A 20,471-nucleotide genomic window follows, 5' to 3' on the forward strand; every position below is an offset into this window, starting at 1 on the left:
TCACACGTGGCATGCTCATTCACGTTAAATAGGAAAACCCAAGCCAACGACACTTTTTCTGGAATTGCATGTGTGGCCTCAGCCTAGAAAGCAGAAAGCAGGACTTGCACTGACTGAGGGGGTTCACAGCTTCCTCTTCAGTTTGGCCTTCCTGATCAACCCATCACCAGCTGATGCCGTGGCAAGTTTCTGATGCACACAACTCAGTTTCTGCACCAGCTTAAACAACAAGCATAACCTCACCTTTCAAATTAGTGTATCTGAGCCACTAAACAAGGACAGAAATTATCAAGCATTTGAAGAAGGCAAAATAGCTACTGGTTTGGAATTAAATGTAGTCTTGTAAAGGTGGTAAATATTGGTTTAGCAAAGGTGTGGAGAAGTCAACAATTGAGGCTTGGCAGAGTGCTCTTAGTGTGCCTGTAATAAAGGTTTGACTGAAATACAATTGACTTGGCTGCAACTAAATATCTAAAAAGGCATTTGTGATAAAATACTTCTCTCTGATTACCATATTGAATGTTCATGTGCTGAGATATTTGTCTAAGCTGGCAAATGGAATGTTCTTGAGAATCTTATATTAAAATTTAAAGCTTCATAAAATGTGGTATGTTTTTCACAAGGCCACAAAATAAAGCAGAACAGCATATTTTGGCACAGCTTTTCCAAACTAACTTTTAAAAATCACTTCCTTTCTTTGGCCCCACTGGCAAAAGCAAATAAAACAGGAGGAAGACAGGAGAAAAACGGGAAACTTCTCTGTTACTAACATTTTCATTGGGTCATTAAAAAATTAGAACAATCCCAAATGGCAAAGAAGCAGACTAATGCCTAAAAGGAGAAAAGAGAAAGCTCTGTAACTGTATACAGCCATTGCCAGCTAAGAAACAGAGCACGGCTTGGGCCTTCATCAGGCATGAGCAGTTCTGGGGGAAAGAAAACAGGAAACAGAAAACAAGAGCCTCACCAGGGTCCTTCTATAGCACATTTTATATCAGTTTGGCTGCCAGCATGCAAGGAACACTTAGCTTTGCAACTGCAGTATTTTTCCTTTGTTTGAGTTTTACAGTAGAGTTGATGTGTTTTTAAAAAATAAATGACAAGGAGGTCAAATGGAGTATGGTAGCCATATGATTTATCACTAGGCTTGAGACCGTTAGGGTATATACCTGGTACACACCTTGCAAAGCTGAAGGAGAAATCTTACTGCAATCCTACTGCGTTACTGCTCCTCAGACCACTGGTGGAACCTGCAGCTGTAGGAAAAGGTCCACAGTGAGTGCACAGTGCTGGGGGCAGCGAGGGGAGGCTGCCCTGCTGGGGAAGGGGATCCGGGAGACACATGTGACACAGGGCCTGTGGGGCAGGGGCCTCACTGACAAGGGCACAGAGCAGGTCTGTTGGTGGCAACCAAGGACAAGAGTCCAGGCGGCCAGACGAGGCAGGTCCAAGGTCAAACCTGTCATCCATCAGGGTCCAGATCAACAGACATGGCCGCGCCTGCAGCACAGCTGCAATGGAGCTTAAGCTTAAGAAGTGCTCCAGGTCAAAGGAGCAGCAGACCCTCACTGAGGTTTCTTGTAGCATTTTCTTTCAAGGCTACCAGCCATAGTATCTCTAAAGCTGTCCCTGAGCCCAGGCAGCCACACGCCTGGAAGCAGGGATGCACGCAGGACCCCCACATAGCAGCCGTGGATACTGTTTCCACTCAAATTTTTCCCGTTTCTGTTCTGCCTTTGTCTACCACAGTTCCTTATCAAATCTATTTCAATACTCTTGTAATCTCCATTTTGCAGACAAGCACCTAAATTGGTTTTTTCCCTTCTCCATTCTGAGACCCTTTTTCTCTTCCTTCTTTTAGTGCATCCTATTCGCCCACGAACTTCCCATGCTTCCCTCATGGTTTTGTCTCAGTCTCCCCCACGCATACCCCCGGCCCCTGCCCCTCACAACTAACAGGAGAGATGCTGCTACTTCCCACAGATACACATGACAGCTCTTCCAGCCAACAGTAACCCTGGTCTTCATTAACTCATACTTCACATTTTGTGGATTTCGCTATGCTGGCAAATAAACACCCTGATATGAGGTGAAATGCTCTTGGGCAGTGAATCTCTGCCTCGGCTCCCCAGTTTCTAGACACGGCCTTTTGCCCTTGAACAGTCCTGATCTCAGGAGAATCTTAATCTAATTATTTTTTTTTGTCATCCTGGTCTTGCATTTGTCTTATTTTCCACTTGACTCGGATAGCTTCTTCCTTCATGCTTCCAGCATGTTAGCAGTAGGGTCACTAAAAGGACAAGAGAGGGAAATTGCTCGTTCTTAGTTCCCAAAAAAGAACCTGATCGGGAAAAGGAGCAGCTGAAACCATCCATGGAAAGTTTTCCCTGAGATTCTGTAGCCCGGACAAGGCAGGGGAGTGTGTATATGAACTATCCATTTGCTGCAGAAGACCCGATGCACATAGGCTGCTTGGCGTTCAGCGTTGGAAGTAACTTGGATTCTCGTTGGACCCAAGGCTTTGTAAATTTTACCTGTTAAGAAAGTCTCTCAGTGTGTGCAAACTGCCGTTTGGCATGGAGTTATAGCCCAGCCAGATCTGAACAGAGTACCCACACAAACAACAAAAGGCATTTTCTTGCCTTAAAACCAGATTTGAAGTGCCTGCTCTAAATATTGGGACTGGTAGATCTATTTGAAGAAAATAATACCTTAACATGCACCAAATACGTATTCTTCATTCTTTTTCCTGGAAATGACTGGGAAAATATGTAAACAGCCTATAACAGGAGGCATGCAAAATTTCATACTAAAGAGCTAGCTTGCTGAAGATACAAGCAACTGGAAAACTATCTTATAATTGGAGATTTTAATACAAGTTTAATAATAGCTGACACAAACACACTTACAAAAAATAAGTTTGTAGAAATATTGCAGATAAACCTATACACAATCTCCAGAAGTGCCTACTCAGACCCTGATTAGGCTGGCATACGGCAAGACTAATAAAGGGGCTGGCAACTGGGAGATGATACCGTCAGGAAAGAAAACAGCATGATTGAAATAGAACACCCAGACGATAAATGTGGAAGGATGGGAAACCTGAAGCAGCACAAAGCTGTGGGAGCGGAAGACTCTCTCTGCAGGATGAAATGAGTAAATGTACTCTGCAGCGGGGGTGGAATAGAAGCAACCGCTCTTGGTCTAAAAGCTCTGGCTTTGGGCTGGTTTGAAACCCAGGAATGTGCTGGAGAGGATGTTACCTGGAACCTCAGAAACTCCTCCACGATCAACGTCTCAGCACTTTCTTTTCAAACATTCAGTGAATATTTCCCACAGTTGGAGACACCATTACAGAATGGAAACCAGCGCTACTTACTGAATGTTTTTCTTTTTTTTTCTTTACTATAGTGAAAATGCTTTAGTAGAACTCACTAGAAAAATATTATATTTAATTATTTTATGGCATATTTTCATGAACTATTACAGAAATTATTTTTGATAGCAGCACAACACAAATAGACTAAATGTTTTGGTTTGGGTGGAACATATAGCATAAGAAAATAAAAGTGCTTTTTCAAACACTGGTGGGGTTTTTTTTGCAAAATATCTTCAATGCTTTTTCTTTTTCACCAGGGATGGTGGGTCACTTTAACAGGTCACCTTAGGAAAATATCTCGTACCTCATGAAAATGCCTAGAACTGTTTAATCTGCATAGGATTTTTCATAGAGTTCTCAGGGGAAACTGTATGAACAAGCCCAGTGAAAAAACAGCTGAGAAATGGAAAGTAATAGAAAAGATTGTGCAGCATTTTCAAAGCCTTTCAAGGTGTTTGCAGTTCATTTATTTATTGAAAGAGTTAAATTTTGTTTATGTTCTGTATATAACTTGTTTTATACAAACTCGCTATAGAATTAGATTATGTCAAATGCCGAGGGTACAAATCAAAAGATAGGTAAGCTACTTTTTCTGCAAAAATATCTCAACACAAATATCAGGGACCAGGAAGGAACTCTTCCAGATCTATAAATAAAAAAACTAAGTGAGAAATCAAGTTCTGACCATAGTTTGGTTTTGTTTGTTTTGCAGAGATCATGCATTCTCAAACTATTAGCAAAATATAGCTACAGCTGTGTTATATAGCTATATATTGGGCTATTTTTTTATATTTATATATATATTATAAAGAGACTGCACATTAGAACTTTAGGTAATAGAGTCAAATATTAGGAGTACTAGCAAAACGTGGCTACTTAAATGTCATCTGGAAAAAATGAATGAACTTGCTAGGACTGCGCCTAAATAAGTCTCAAGTGGAATGGCATCATTTAGTGACTCCCTGCACAAGATTTGCTCCTGAGCCTTAAAAAATATTTGTCTGTCCAACACAAAACCTTTCTTGGCTAAGTAAGGTGCAGTATTTGAAGGCTCAAGAAGCACCATAGCTTCTTTAATCACAGGCTAAGATCACATAGCAAAACTGTGTAAAGTTTTCTTTGTGAAAAAGAAGATAAATAGCTACGCAAGTATTTTAGCACTGACTGGGCCCTTAATTGTACTCAAAGTGCTGAGAAGTTCTTGAAAGTCTTACTGGAGCCTCAAAAATTGAGCCCACAAAGGAAATCCAAGAATGGGAAGGCGCGATCATGGCAGACATACTACTGCCTAATGATACAAACCTATGTGAGCTGGGCTCTCTGCAGAGCAGGAAATGAGCACTTCAAAAAGGCATCCTCTCCACACCTCGCATCGTGATCTTGCTTGGTCTCTTACCAAAATGCAATTGCATTCATTATTCACCTCTTTGCTCCCAAATAACTTTTGAACCCTTTTTACAATTTCAGCCAAATTCAACATAAAAGACCTGAAAATAGTAAGTGTCATGAAATCAGCAGATAGAAGACACTTATCAGTGTCCCCAGCAGAGGAAAGGTAACTTCACCAGTCGGCTAATCCTCAGCACAAGCGCCTGGTGAGCCTGCCCGCCTACACACCGCCGGGAACCACCTCCGTGTTGCTAGCGCATGTGGGAGTGGGGACTGCTGGAGCCCACGTCCAGGGCCTGGGCAGAGAAGGGGTGTGAAACACTGACCCACAGGTAGCCAAGCTCCGTTAACCCTGCTCCTTCTAGAACAATGTACTATATACCCTTGGGTGAAGAGCGTTCACGACAGTAGGTGAGCTACCATCGGGGTACTCTGTGGGTAAGTCACAACGAGCTGGGAAAATGAAACTTTGGGATCAGTAACGGCCCACATGCCGGGAAAGGAACCCAGTCGTGGCGCAGGACAACTGGGAACCGACGAGCTCTGGACAAGCCAGCTGTGCAGAGCGCCCGCCCGCTCTGGGCCGGGGACGGCACACCGGGGGGCCCAGCGGTCACGGCCGCAGCGGGTCAGGGCGGTGCCGAGCCGTGCACGGCCCTCCACGCGGGGGCAGACCTGGGGGTGGGCGGCAGCGCGAGCGGCCTGCACGCGCTGCCCCGGGGGCGTCCGGTGCCGGGGCAGCGGAGCCGGTGCAATCACGGAAGCCGAGCGCCCGCCGCCACGCGCAACCGTGGGACGGGGAGGTGCCTCCCCGCGCGGGGGAAGGAGGCGGCCGGCGGCGGGCTGGGCCCCCGGGCGGGCTCCCGGGGGCGGGGAACCCTCGACCCCTGCGAGCGCAGGCCGAGGGGCGGTGAGCTGACCCGGGCCCACGCGGTGCTGCCACGCGCGAAGGGGGCGGGGGGGGCGGGGCGGGAGGAGGTGGACGGCGCGGGAGGGCGGCGCGGGCAGGGCTGCGCGCGGGCGCCGGGGCGCGGCGGGCGGCTCCCGTTGGGCGCGGGCGGCCCCGCCTCGCCCCGCCCCGCCCGCCGGCTCGCGCTGCCCTCGAGCGCCCCCGCGCGCAGCCGCCGGGCGCCCGCCGGCCCGCCCGCCCGCCCGCGGGGAGGGCGGCGGGCAGGTGCGCGGCGGCTGCGGCGTGAGCCAGCGTTGGGGCCGCGTCTGCCCGCCACCGCCGCCCCTCCTCGCCGGCTACCGCCGCCTTCCCGGCGTGAGCACCGGTTCCCTCCTGCCGCAGCGCCTCGCTCTCTCCTCCTCCTCCGCGCGGCTCGGGAGAAGGCAAAGCCCCCAGGGGTGCCCGTCGGTGGGTGCGTGCCCCCAGCCCCCGCGCTCGCCTCCCCACCGCGGCAGCCGCAGGCGCAGCCCCGCTTAGCCCGGCCACCATGGCGTGCGGGAGGTAAGCGAGCTCCCTTCACCTCTCCTTCGCGGCGCGGCCGCCGCCGGGTCTCGCCCTCCCGCCGGCGCCGCACCTGCCGGGGCGTGCGCGGGTCCGCCTCCCGCCGGCCGCGGGCGGCTGCAGGGAGGGGGCGGCCGGCGGGTTTTCCCGATCCCGGAGGAAAAGTTGCGCCGGGCGGAGGCGAAGTGGCCCCGCATTGTTGTGCTGGGGCGCTGGTGCTTCCCTGCGGGCGGCGTGGCGGGTGTACTTCCGGGTTCGCACCTTTTTTCCCTTCGCCGCCGCCTGCCGCTGCCCTCGAGCGGAGCCGCCACTGCCGGCTGGCTGCCGGTAGCCGAGCCGCGGCTCCCCCTCCAGGCCGGGGGGAAGGGGGTGCCGGGCCGCTCCGCACGTCAAACGCGAACGACGACAGCGGTCGCAGTAGGGGAAGGGTGGGGGGACCGAGCCTGCCCCCGCCGCCGAGCGGGGCGCGGGGCGCAGCGCCCCGCCGAGAGACGCCAGCGCCGCCGCGGCGGCGGCCGGGGCCGAGTTAACGGCCGGGCAGCGGCCGCGGGGATGGTGCGGCAGCCCGACGCCAGGGGGCGGCCCGCGCCCCGCCGCCGGATGGCGGTGACCGCCCGGCGAGCCGCCGCGGCCGGTGGAGGGGGGGGCGGGCAGGGAGCGGCGCGGGGCGGCCGGAGCCCGGCGGCCGGGGCGGAAGGGGAGGCCGGGGAGAAGAGTGGACGGACGGCGGCGCGGGACCCGCCGGGCGGCGCGTCCGCCGTGAGGCGGCCGGGGAGCGGCGGATGGGGCCGCGGCGGCGCGCCCCGGAGGGCGCGGGGTTTGGCCGCCCTGTGGTAACTACCGCCGGGGCGGGCGGGGGCGAGGGGCCGGGGCGGGCGCCGCTGCCGGGTGTCACACGTAGCGCCGTGTGCGCGGTGCGGGGGGTTTAAACGTGAGTGGTGGCGGGGCCGCCATTTTGAATGGTTCCCTGCCGCGCCGCAGGGAGCGAGGGGTCGCAGCCGGCCGCTGCCCTCCCTCTGCGGCGGCCGCCCCACGGGGCTGCGGGGAGAGGGCCGAGCCGGGGCGGTGTGGAGGCGGCGGGGCCGCGTCCCCGCCGGCGGTGCCGCGGGCGGGCTTCTCAGGTAACGGTCACATGTAGCCTCACGGCCGGCTCTGAGGCGGAGTTGCCGGTGCCGACGGGACGCAGCGCGAAGGAGAAGAAATAAAACTGCAAGAAGTGCCTCCACAACGCCTTGTTTCTCCTTGTCTGGTTTCACGCCCGGGGGAGAGGCGGCGCAGTCGGTTGGGGCGGGGGCGGGGCGGGCTGCCGGCGGGCGGGCCGGGGCTGGACCACGCAACCCCGGTACCGGGCTGCGGCCGTTGGGCTGGGGCAGTCGCACAGTGAGGGTCAGCCAAACGGCCAGCAGATGAGTACATTAACCTAAAAATAACCACGCGGCAGCAGTGCACGTAAATGTTTTGCCCAGGCTATTATAAAATGCAAAATTCCTAAATAAACCTGAAAACTCTAGGTTGATTTTAAATCTTTTCGCTTTAACGTGAGGGAGTTGCCCGTTTTCATCTGATAAACATACTACCTGAAGAGATTTGATTAATTTACTTGTTTCTCTCTTGCCAATTGTTACCTTGTTAATGGTTGTGAGTAAATTATGTATGATGTCCTTACAGTGATGGGACGAAATAGTAGCACGCTCTACCCGTTTGTTTACAGGCTTCATGCTTTTTCCTTACATAACTGATCCTTCTGTTCTTCTTAAATAGGCCATACACAGGGCTGCTCTAGTGCCGTGTCCCCCGTGCCCCCCGCCCCATCTAATAGCCTGTGTTGGAATTTCACATCTTGCCTGGAAACACTACTTGTAATTGCAAGTGTGGAGAAATTTCCTGTCATGAACAAGTCATCAGATACTAAAAAAACAATTGTAGTTAAATTTGGTTGTAGTTCATTTAAATACAGTTGTGTAGTTTTAGTGGTATCCGGATATAGTATTGTACTAAAATGCAGTAGGGTATGTTTACGCTTAGGCTGATACCTGTATGCTTTGCTTTACAAAACTACAAGTCATTTATTCTTAAAACACTGAAAAGCGTTAAAGCTTTAGAGGAGGCAGCACTGACAGGTTTGTTTGACAAACCATTTATAAGTTGTGCAACTGAGCTGTAGTTCTTTAAAGAACAATGATGGGCTTTTTTCCCCTTGGTGTAGAGTAGCAAGAGTCAATATTGAATTAAATTATGATCTTAATTATTAATACACCAGGATGCCAAGTTTCCTTTGCTGTAGTGAAACGAATGTAGTGATAAAAGTTGTGATGGTGGCTGATGTTTGTCCCGTGTAGTACTTACAAAAATGCAGCTGCAGTAAAAGCAGCCCATGGGGGTATGACAAAACCAGCTGTTGTCTGCTCCGTTTTAAAAACACATTCTGTAAAGGGTGCATGCTGCCATCTCGGTTTCGATAAAACTTTTTTTGGTTTTTTTGTTTAAATCTTGAAGTGTATTAGCTGGCATGTATTACAAATTTCAGGAGAAGAAAGATGGTAATAAATGAAGTAGGAAGCCCCAAACCCTCTCCCTCCTAGGCCTGAACGGCTGCTGCCTGAGCCAGTGCTAGGATGCAGTCACGAGCAGTGTTCCAGCTTGCACCCCCAAGCACAGAGGTCATTTTTAAAGCCCGAGTGGTTAAAGTACTTGTCCCTCCTCTTTTTCCTTTTTGTAACTCCGTGGCAGCGTTTTCTTTGAGCGACAGCTGACACCGCTGCTAAGACGGCGCGGCCGCTGCGCGGACAGGCGAGGCGCCCAGCGCCGCTCGGAGCCGGGCGCCGTGGCGGGAGGCAGTTTCCAAAGGAACCGTCCTGCCCTCAGGAAGGAGCCCGGGCGCGCTGCGCTGTCGGGCAGGCCGGTGGCCCGCCGGGCCAGGCGGGGCGAGGGCCGCCGGGGCGGGGCGGCGCTGCGCTGCGCTGCGCGGCCGGGGGCGCTGGGGGCGGGCGGCAGCCCCTCCTCCCCGCCGCTGGCCGGGGTGCTGAATCCCGCCAGCCGTGTCGGGGCGGCCGCGGCCCCGGCCCCGGGACGGGTCGGGTGTCGCGGGCACGGCTGCGGGTGGTGCTTGCGCCTTTGTTCGTCTCGCGTGTTTTTGCACCGTTCGCAAGGGGTCACGGTAGGGAAATGCTCTCGCCAAAAGCTTTTATGTAACGCACCGTATCCCTCTGGTACTGAATGCTGGTCGCAAAATCAGTGACAGAAATACTACAGCGCTTTCTTCTTCAGAGAAAGAGCCCTTCCAGCAATAAAGGTTTTTTGTAAACAACTTGCGAAGCATAGTGTTACCTATGTAAAATGGAAGTGCAGCTGAAACCAGCAAGTGGGCAGGAACTTGCTATTTGCTATTTTTAACCACAGGTTCAGTTTATGAAAGGGCGTGCTGAAAGCTAGTATCAAAACAGCATGTCATTGGGGAGAACAAAATAAACCACTCTTGGTATGGGGAAGGTTCAAGGAAAAACAAGTATCTATTAGCAGCAATACAAACACAGACGTGAGCTTTTTTCTGTCTTCCTCTCTTTAATAAAAGACAGTTAAATCTCGGAAGGCATGCAATCTAGAAGGTTTTTTTCCCTAAGTTCACTTTAACGTGCTTCAGCATCTCTAGTATGTTTAAAAAAAGAAAAAGCCTTCTTTCCACCACAGAGACAAGTGTTCATTTTCTGTAATTGCACACTGGGCGTTTCAAATGCAGTTGCACAATGAAAAGCAAATACGCTACTCTGGTTTGATGTGTAGAGGCTAAAAAAAGACAAAAACAACCTGATGTGGTTTATACAGGAGAATAATAATTTTAAAAATATACAGGCATTTTCATATTCTGCTTCTAAAAATAGAATGAATTGATATGCAGTGTCTTCAAATTAAAGGTCAGAGGTGAGAAACAGGGACAAAGGTCATGCAGCTCATTTTCAAGCAATCAGTTTCTAGTTTTTTCATGGTTGAACAAAAGCTTAATTATACAGAAAAGCGAGGAGTGTAATATTTAACTAGTCAATTTTAACAGAGAAATAGAGGTAGTTTTACACAGTTACTTTCTTGAATGTGGCTGTAATATGGAATTATTTGTACTACTGATAAAAATAAATCTAAATTTAAACATTTAAATACATTTCTTAATTTAACATTTAATAATTACAATCTACAATCAAATTCAGTATTTGTAATTGAGAAATAAGGGCAGAGTGTATAGCCATTTTTCTGCTTTTTCAGTGGTCTTAGAATAGACCTTTTTTTTCTCCTGATGATACATACTGTGACTTTATAAAGTTAAATTGCAGGTCCGTGCATTTTGGCATTCGTGCGCATACTTGTTATTTGTAGCAAAGCCCTTCCCTTCCCAAAAATCCTGCTTCCAGTCTGCAGCATTCTCTGTGTCGCTCTGCAGTAACCTAAAAACGGACTGTGTAATTAGTACATGTATGCAATTATGATTTTATTATATGCATTGTAGTTATTGTCTCGGTAATTAAGATTCAGGGTTCTTAACAATTTGAAGGGATTGTTTCAATTTTTATGTTAATATCACATTTGCACTAAACATGTTTTCATAAATATTCTAAAGGTATGTAATAAATATACTTACTATACGTAACATTTGGTGTATATTTGGATCACATGCAGTATTGCAACACCTAAGGATAATACCCACAAATTACACTGTTAAAATTTGTAGTCACTAGTACTTTTCTAATGCATAGTAGGATTTTGCTTTTCTTTCAGATGCTGTGTCCCCTGTACCTACTTCAAATATTGATGTGTGCACTGATTTTCAAGATTTTCATCTTTGATTTTAGAGACTGTGGAATTTTAGTTGTATATCACTGATGTTCCTGTGGGCTTTTTTCTGATTTGAATTCATGATGTGTCTGCACAAAAGTTCATTAAAAATGACCATTGCATTACTTTATTTGTTCAGTTGTGTTAAACAGTGACTCACACTGTTAGAAGGTATGACATACAGGACTGCTGTCCACTCCAGTTAAAATGAGAAAAATGTCACACACCCTGCACTATCCATACATCTAAGAAAGTGAATGTTGGTGTTTAAAATGCAGACAGTCATGTGTTGTTTTATTTTTATAACCTTTGGTTAAGTTGTTTTAATCCACTATATCCGTAGCAGTATTTGGTGAGCATGTTATGAAATACACGTGATTTTTAACAATTCCATCTTTATCAACACTCTCAAGTAATAATTCAGTGATTAAAAAAAACCCAACAACAAAAACCAAGAAAGAAGATTCTGTGTTATGTAGGTAAGCGGCATGTACAAATAAAACAAAAATTCTGTGCAAAGGAAGGGATATGTGAAAGATATATAAATTCCATGAAAACAAGTATTAAAGTAAAACATCTCAGAAAGGTCTGAACAAACCATACTAAATTTGTTATAAAAACAAATAAAAATCTATAGAATATATTTTAAAAAAACCAAACTTCTTATAGTGCTATCACTTTTGAGGGGGTGATGTTAAAGTCTTAATTGGTTAGAGTATTTTTATAACTTAAAAGTTATAAGTTATACCATTTGTTTATAGAACAGATTTAATTTTGGTTTGATAATAGTTTTGCAAGAGGAAAAAGCATGTACAGTTCTGGATTGAAAATGTAACATCTCTCCATTGAATGTGAACAATACATGTTCAATTTAGTGTAATCAGGGAGAATGAAAAAAATGCATTTTTCTTTAAACTAAAAACTTAAACATTGAACTCACCTTGTTGCCATAATGTTTTTTTCTTTAATTTGAGTTTTAACATGTTTCTTTTTGGGGCTTAATTTGGTGGTGTTTTGTTTGCAAATAGTTTTCAAGTGGGGAAATAAAGTGTTTCTCCCCCCACCCTCCAGTTTCTCATAGAACTAAGTAAGTACAAAATAAAGCAGTCATCAAGCTCTGAAAAAAATGTTGATCTGAGAATTGTGGCTTTTAAAGGTTTTTGCCTTACAAAGTGCTGATACTGATCAATTTTAAAAATACAAAGAAAAATCTGATTGTAAACAGATGTAATAAGGTCGCAAGGTAATTTTCTCATGGTTTCATTTGCTGTAAAGTAAATCAATATATGTCAATTTAAATATACCCACGCTGACAGTAAACTGGGAACAAAATTCTTTAAAAATGAAGGAAGTAGAAAACCAGTAGTAGTAGAGGGTGGTGTGTTTTATTTTTAAATGGTGTATTTAAAAAAACCTTACGTTTGAATCTTACAAAATATTGTTTGAAACATACTTTACATTGCTTTTTATTAGTTATCATAGTTGCTTGATATATCTACATTCAAATGCAGACTGTATGAAATCGCAGATTATACCAAATACACCAAATGTGAGAATTGTGTATACCTCTTTTGAATCTGTAAAGCAAAAATAATCTTGTTCAGCGTGTTCCTTTAGTACATATTAAAATTTTAGTATATATTATTAAAATTTTAACCTGAATACTGAATAGTTTTTAATCCTAAAATAATTGTCAATACTAATATAATAATATAATTTAATTTTGAGAAACTTTGATCCTATTACTTGGGAGGCTTTCGTTGGCTCGGCTTTCGTTGGCTCCAATTACGATACAGTGGGTTTTATTACTCCTTTTCATAGCCCAAAAGAATCAGATTTGTGACAATAGTGGAAGCACATTTTACCTTTCTCTGTTCCTGTTCTCACTGTAGTCAAATGACATTCTTACGAGTAGTTAAAAGGTGCATAACTGGATGCTTGATCTTCAAAAATGTTTACTTCATTTCTTAAAAACTAAGGTATGCTTAGCCTCTTTTTATATCTGAGAAAAGCATACCTGGACTGTGGCAAAGCTACTTTATTTACTTCCAAATGTAATTACCCTCCTTCAGACCAATGACAAGACTGGGTGACATTTGTAAAGAAAGACTAAATTTTAATCTGCTAGTTGTTTAATTAATTTTTGTGAATCAGCATTTTTTTAATGTTTTGGCATCTCACACATGCTTGCTTTTATCTTCACTTGCTAGAAAAATACTGTAATAGTGTAAGAAGAAAAGTATGGAAGAAAAGCAAAAAAGATTATGGCTAGACTAAGAATAAAATTGTGAGAGCTTTCAAATATTCCCCCCCTCCCCAGTAATTTAATAAGGACATTGACATCTGAGTGTACATTTTCAGGAAATACTGTTATTTGTTCATTGCAAAGTAACTATATTTTACTGAATAAAACAGAAAGGAAAAGAGTTAAAACAACGAAAACGGCTCAGGAGGAAATTCATTATTTAGAATTGTACATTAAGGAATCCATGTACATACTTGTTAAAACAAGTTAATTCAGAGTATAAGACAACACTTTTTTGTGATGTTTGAAATCAAAATACTGTGTGCATAGTGCTTCTACCAGCAGTCAAGAACTGTGAACAAGAATAAAGTGTTAGTTAATTTTTACTGACTGGTTCAAAAGATAGCAAAGTTCGTTAGTTACTAAATGTGTTTCCTAAGTTAATATATCTGATGAGTGTGTGTGTGTGTGTGTGTATATATATATTTTAAAAGCTGATGTTTAGTGCTCTTTCTATGCTTGGGTTCTATATATAAAGTCTTAACACTTCGTATATACTTTGCAGTATTCATCCATTTTAGTCTTTACTCTTGATGAGTTTACTAAAGGAGCTCCTTTAATGTTGGAAAGGTTTTCCCCTATTCCTTTGCATCACTGTCATATTTGTTTGTTAAAAAATAAACTATTGGTGGGTTTTGTTTTCTAGTTCTTCTGCACTCTGGTTGTACTTACAGTGTCGAGCATTTAAAAAAATACTGCTGGCTTTATTCTGTGGAAGAAATCAGTCATTTGACTACCACTGATTGTGTAAGAAACAGGTTTAACATCAGAGTTTTTCTTTTCAACTTATTTTTGGAGGAAAGCATATAACATTGAAATTGGGTAACTATGTATGTATGCTTTACTTTCATCCAAGCAAATGTTTTTGAATCTTTTGGCAGCAAACTTGCTTAAGCTAACGAATTCAAAACAATGCTTATCAAAGATAATACGTTTATTTTTAAATAGGTATAAACTTACTAGTATTTTCCACCGACCAGTAAGTTGTCAAAAAACAAACTAAATAAGCTGTTAAGTTAAATTGTAGAATGTGCTACCTGTAAGGAAAGGTGGGTTTACCTTTGTTGGATGTCTGTTGGTGTGTTTTTAACTGATCCTACTCTTTTCATTGTATTTCCTATCCTGCAATAATTCCATATGGTGTTCTGTTGCATTATTTTTTGTCTACTGTTACAGTATCCTTCCACGTGCTGTGAATGCATAGTTAAAACAAGGATTGCTTTCAAAGCAAGTAACTTTCTCTCTAAAAACATCTTGCTGTCTAGTACATAATTCCTCAACAGCATTTATTTGGTTATTTGCAGTTAAAAAGGTCACTTAAATGCCAAGATAGTGTCAGAACTAAAATGCCAAAATATTTTTCTGTTCTGTATAGCATAAGGAGGCATAGGAGAGTTCACCATGAGCTATTTCGGAGCCCAAACTTGGTTCCATTTAAGTCAGGGACCGATTTCTTAATGGCTTTCAGTAGGATGCAGTAAAATACATGCCAGTTAATTTCACGGAATTGGAATGCCCAGGCTTTTGTACAGTTAACATCCCTTGTGCCAAGTTTTGTGTATTGTATTGGGAATTTTTATCGGAACTGCTTTATAAAAAAATCACATCTCCTTTTTTCTGCGTAATAACCTGATACATTTATGTGACACACTAAAATACATGATGCTTACAAATGTTATGAAATGGCAGTACTGGAAACAAGAGTAACTTGAACTTGTGCTGTTTCCTGCTACAATTTTTAAGAGCTTTACTTTTCCCCTTTGAGTCTCAACACCACTCCCCCAAATATTTATTTTTAATCCCTTCATAAACTGAAGCAGACTACGTGCCAAAGCGAAGAAAACAGATCCTTTACTCTATGCTTGCATATTTCATTATGTTGCATAAATAATGCAAGTAAATCCTTAAGACACAAAAGCCACATAGCCACAGGTTGGCAGAACAAAGCAGCAGACACTAGAGATTGGGCTTCAGTGCCTGAAGGTGTAAAAGCAGAGCTAAGTTTAATACAAGGGTGAAGTCTACACAGTTCCAGTGGAAAACTTAGTTACTACAAAAGAAGAGGAACTGAATCAGCTTGCCAGTGCTGTTGCACTGGAAAAGATTGTACCATCATCCCCTTTTCCAATCCCTGGTGTTGGAAATGGCTCAGGATAACTGACTGTAAGGGAAAAGAAGTTAGAGAAATTTGATTTTCATTTGTCTTGGGTCATTCTTCTGGCTTTGCTCACTCCTAGTGGAATATCCCATTTTTGAGTAAGATCAGGATAACTGAGGATGTGCTTTTAAACTGGAAAAAGACAAATCTCAGATTTCTCTAAAGGAGAAAAGAATGGGGCTTATGTCTAAACAGGACGATACTGAAATTCCTTGTTTGTTTTGGATGGGTTTTTGTTAAAGTAGATTATTCAAAAGACAGTGGACAGGCTTGTAGAAGGTGAGTTCATGCATGCTCCTATCTGTTCATCTTTAATAAACAAACTAGACAGCCTAAGTAACAAGCTTACTCCCAAAGCAAGGTCTTTTCCTTCATGCTTCCTGCCATTTGTGGTACTAATTTTCTGCATGATATTTTTATTGGCATTATGGAAAATTAGCCAGGCCTTGCTCAACTAGATCAAAAGTACACCTTTCACGTAGTTTCAATCAAGTTACACATCTGTATTTTTATGACTGATTTTATTCAGATAGAGACCTAGATTTTAATACTATTACATATTATGCTCTGTGGTTATGTAACTGGCATAATTGGAAGCATTTTTCTATTGATGATCATAAATTGGCATCGAGTTACAATTTTGACGATGAAAGAGTCCCAAAGAATTATTGTTTTCTTAAAGCATATACAAAGTATGACTGACTGTTTAAATTGTACAATTTAAGCGTAGTAAAGACAACTGACTAGTTCTTAGGTTACCTATTGCAATTAAATATTGATAAAGGAAACAAACACCTTCCAATATCCTGCAAATCTGTGTCTTTTCCCTCTGTTGTCATCACCTGTGTAGCTCCTTTATGGAGGCTTGGGAAAGAAAAAAATTAAACAGCAGCTGATTTTATCTTGTGCCTTGTTTATCTCATTGCGGTTCTGATGAGCTAGGTAAGTCTCAAACAGTTAATAAGTTTACAGGTCACTTCACAGAGTCAATGCCCTGGCATTTTATGGCCTTCTAATGAGCCATTAAACTGGAGAAGAGGTAATTAAATATGGTACTCAGGTACAGTGTACACAGTACTGACTCCAGCTCTCTGATTTTAGGTTCCTCAGAAGACGATGAGGTCATTCAAGAAGGTCTCCTCAGGCTCAGGTCAGTCTTCTCTAATAGCGTCTTACATGGCTGACTTTGTATCTCTAAAACTGAGGTACTGCAGCACTTGTGTCCCACTGACTCGGATGAACTTAATTCCTGGGGAGGGAGGGAGGAGAATCATTAATTTTGTGCACAAGCTTCAGAGTTCTTGTTTGATGCTGTTTGAGTGTTGTGCTTCTGTAAGACAAATAAACAATTATGTAAGGAAAGTTTTACAGCAGCCTAGGGTCAGATACATGTTTTAAGTTGTAGGAGCCCACAGGTCTGTGAGAGGGCGGCCGGGCCACCGCCACCGCACACAGACCCTGGCCACTCACTAGAATTTAACTCCTCGAGTTACTTCCATGCCGCTGTCAGGTTACAGCGCCGGCCGGGCTCACCGCCACGCCGTGCCTCTAGCGCAGCGCAGCCGGCGGCGGTGCTCGCCCGTCCCGCTCCCGCGGCGGCCCCTCCCGGGTGCCCGCCCGCGGCGACGCATGCGCGGGGCGGCGGGCAGGGGTGCGGGGCTCCCCCGCGGCGCTGCGTGACCGACGGGGTGGGGGCGGAGGCCGCTCTCGCTGCGCTACGCGCCGGGCGCTCGCCCCGGGCACACCGGGCAGCCACCCCGGCCCGGCTCCCGCACAGCGGGGTGCGCCCCTTGCGGCGGTGGGTAGCCCGGGGCTGGCGCTGGCAGGGGCTCGGTTTACCTGCGTGCTGGGGCCGCGGGAGCGCCCCGTGTCGCTGCCGAGCCGGCGCAGGCTGCCAGGCGGCGGGCGAGAGCACCCGGGCGGTTGCCCGGCGGGGAGGAGGGGCGCCCCGCCGGGACGCGCACACCGAGGCGGGTGCGGCCGCGCCGGGTGAGGAGACGGGCTGGAGCCCGAGGCGCGGAAGCGCGCGCTCATCGTCCTGCGCTGGCACCGCGGCAGGTGAAGCGACGGGACCGGGCCGCTGGCCGCCGGCGCGGGTACGCCGGGCGGGCAGCGGCGTGCGTCCGGTCCCTCTGCAAGTGCCGGTCTTCCCGGACGGGTTTTAGCCCTGTCAGACGGGCTCCCACGACGACCGGCTAGAGCCTCCTTAAATCCGCCGGGGAAGCGGTCGCTATCAGTTGCAAATCCACAGCTGAGAGACTGTTAATGTACGTGAGACCACATCCTGCAGCAGAGCTTTCCGAGTGGGTGCCTCCCGCGTCCTGCCCACGGATCACGCGTGGGATCGGAGCAATTTCCTGCACTTTCTGAATCCCCCTCGCAACCCGCCGGTGCTGCCGGCAGGCGATCCGCGGCGGGCAGGGCGCACCGCGCAGCACGGCGGTGCGGCACCGACAGCCGCCGCGTTTCATTTCAACAGAGAATGTCAGTAAAGCGCGTGTTTGAAACTGCGCTCCAGCCGCTAATTAGAACAGCGGTGCCTGCAGGCTGCGGCGTGAGCCTTCGGCCAGGGCCGCCCCGGCTCCCTGAGGAAGGCGCAGGCGGGCTAGGCTGCGGGGAGCGTGCGCGCCCGCGGGGGTGTCCGCGGCTGGCGCCCACCTCAGGTGCAGCGGCTGAGGAGCGCCGGGGCAGCCGTTGGGGGCTCCCAAAGCCGTGCTCCGGGGGGCAGCCGGCGGGCGGGGGGAGGCGCCTGCCGCGCTCGAGCGCCGATTCCCGAAAGGAGCCGTCGTTCGTACGGGAGCGGTGCGAAGGCTCCGTTATAAACTGGGTAGCTTCGTGCCCCGCGGACGCACGTCGAGCAAACTCCGTCCTTCATCGTCCACAGCCATGGGAAGCGCGCAGCTAGGTCGGAGCTGTGTTTTGTTAAAAAGTTGTTTTTAAATAACAGTCCTGCGGGAATAACACCGCGGGCAGCAAGACCGGAGCAGGGGAAGGGGGAGAGCTGGGCGGTGGCCGGGCACGGCCGGCCTGCTCTCCGAAACGCGCGGGAAGGCATGTCGCCACCTCACCCGGTGGAAAGAAACCGCATTTTCTGGAAGTGTTAAACAAAAGCCCGAGGGCAAAGCGTGGCGCCGGGGCAGGGCTGCGGGGACAGACCCGCCGTCCCAACCGCCGCGCCCGCGGGCAGGCAGGGAACGCGGCCGCTGGGCCGAGCCCTCACGCCCGGCGGGCGCCCGTGTGTCGCCCTCCTCGGCGCCCCGGCGGGCGACGAGCGATTGGAAGCGCCGCCGCCACCCCCGCCCCCCTCCGCCCCCGCCATCCCAGAGCGACACGGCCGCTGCCCAAAGCGAGAGCCCGCGGGCCGGTGGCAGCCCCCTCCCTCGGCCAGGCGCTTCGCGGCGGCGGAAAGGGAAGGCGGTTTTGGCGCCCAAACCCTAGGTGAGAGGGTTTTGGCGGGAAGAGCTTAGCACCGGCAGAGACCCTTGGCCTGAGGAAGCGGCCGGGAAGCCCCCTCCCTCCGCGCTGGGAAGAGCCGGTTTCGATAGAAACCGCGTAGGAAGCACGACGGGCGCCTTACCCGGGCACGGCGGCGGGAGCGGCGCGCGTGGGCTGGCGCTGTCGTGCGTGGGGCGGCGGCCGCGGCGCAGAGCGAGCGGCCCCGGCAAGTGAAGAAGAGGGGGCAGGGGCTCGCCGGCGCCTTTCCTGCTTTTCCTGCCTGCCCGTCGGCGAGAAATGTTGGCTGTGCTTTGAAATGGGAAGTCGCGGCAGCACCCCGAGCTCTGCTTTCAAGTGTAAAACGCGTTTTGTTTCAAATGCACGCGGGTCGGGCGTTTGTTTGGTGGTTGGTCGGGGTTTTGGGTTTTTTTTTTTCTTTGTTTTGTTTTTTGGAGGTGGGGTCCTTCTTTGTTTTGGGGCATAGAAGAAACTAGAGTTAGGACTGTAAAAGTTTTAGGAAGTTGACAAATTGGAAATCCAACACCACTGGTTTTGGTTACAGTTTCAAGTGAGCTCTTGCTGTGCATTAGGAAGCCGCAGCATCGTCTTCCTAATGGCTTTACCAAAATTAGCATCAATCTAGCGAAATGTAAGGCTAGAAATACACTTTTTAATATGAGAACTGTATTACCATAAAACTAATTTTTCCACAAAACTGGCTTGTTCTGTAGGGCTTTTTCCCCCTTTATCCTCTTGGCTTTTCCCCTCCCCCCGATTCTTTGCGAATGAATTTTGGAAGGGTATTAGTGGGTTGGGTTCTTTTTTTTTTCTTTCTTTTTTTTTTTTCTTTTTTTTTTTTTTTTTTCCCGGAGAGTTCCCAGCTGGCAGCAGCTCTCTACCTTCCACAAAACTTGAAAGGCTGATGTCCCTTGCAGGAAATGAATGAGTCGATAACATCTGACACCAGTGACCAGTCCAGTGACCCCAACCTTAATTCCACTAATACTGGAGGCCTGAAAATCTCAGTAAAGACCCTTTGCAAATCCCCCCCGCTCCATTTTACAAAATCTGCATTTATTTTGCAATGTAAGAAATACTTTGCAACAAATATCTTTACTTTATTGAGGTGGTTTTGTAGCCTTTCATTTATTCATGGAAGAACGTATTATGCTGAATTTTCTTTTAACTTCATTTAAAAAAACTTAATTTAATTTTAATTTCAATTCGCTAACAAGACTTTTTGTCCATTAAGGAACTCGGTCAACTCGTTTGTGTCTGTTTAACCAATATTCTAGCTTCTAAGGAATTTTTATACCAAACGTCGGTAAAATAAATCAAGCTGAAAAAATAAAGACTTTTAAAACGGTGTTAAACAGATACTTTCTGTCTTTTCGAAGGGAGGGGCAGAGAGAGTATTTTATAAACGTGCCTTTCTACAAGAAATGTAGTCTTGGGCACTTCAAGTAAGTGGTTTAAGCTTTTTTTTTTTTTTTTCTTCCGGTAACCTTCATTTCTTGTTCATACTAGAGTTTAC

General features: G+C 47.2%; 1 protein-coding gene and 1 long non-coding RNA gene across 3 annotated transcripts in view; one reads left to right on the forward strand and one right to left on the reverse strand.

The window, feature by feature from the left end:
• The first annotated feature begins 5,746 nt into the window (after window positions 1-5,746).
• Window positions 5,747-20,471, forward strand: part of LIN28B (lin-28 homolog B) — a 104,623-nt gene continuing 89,898 nt past the window's right edge. For both annotated transcript variants that reach the window (XM_055811010.1, XM_055811011.1), the window contains exons 1-2: window positions 5,747-6,218; window positions 16,604-16,652. In XM_055811010.1, the coding sequence (XP_055666985.1) occupies window positions 16,619-16,652 (34 nt within the window). In that variant the 5' untranslated portion in view covers window positions 5,747-6,218; window positions 16,604-16,618. The remainder of the gene's footprint in view (window positions 6,219-16,603; window positions 16,653-20,471) is intronic.
• Window positions 16,007-20,272, reverse strand: LOC129784915 (uncharacterized). The gene is made up of 3 exons (XR_008748165.1): window positions 20,170-20,272; window positions 19,080-20,138; window positions 16,007-16,751 (listed from the first exon to the last, which is right to left on the reverse strand). It is a non-coding gene; the product is annotated as an uncharacterized LOC129784915 (long non-coding RNA).

This window comes from Falco peregrinus, chromosome 7 (genome assembly GCF_023634155.1).
Source record: "Falco peregrinus isolate bFalPer1 chromosome 7, bFalPer1.pri, whole genome shotgun sequence".
Classification (NCBI taxonomy): Eukaryota; Metazoa; Chordata; class Aves; order Falconiformes; family Falconidae; genus Falco; species Falco peregrinus.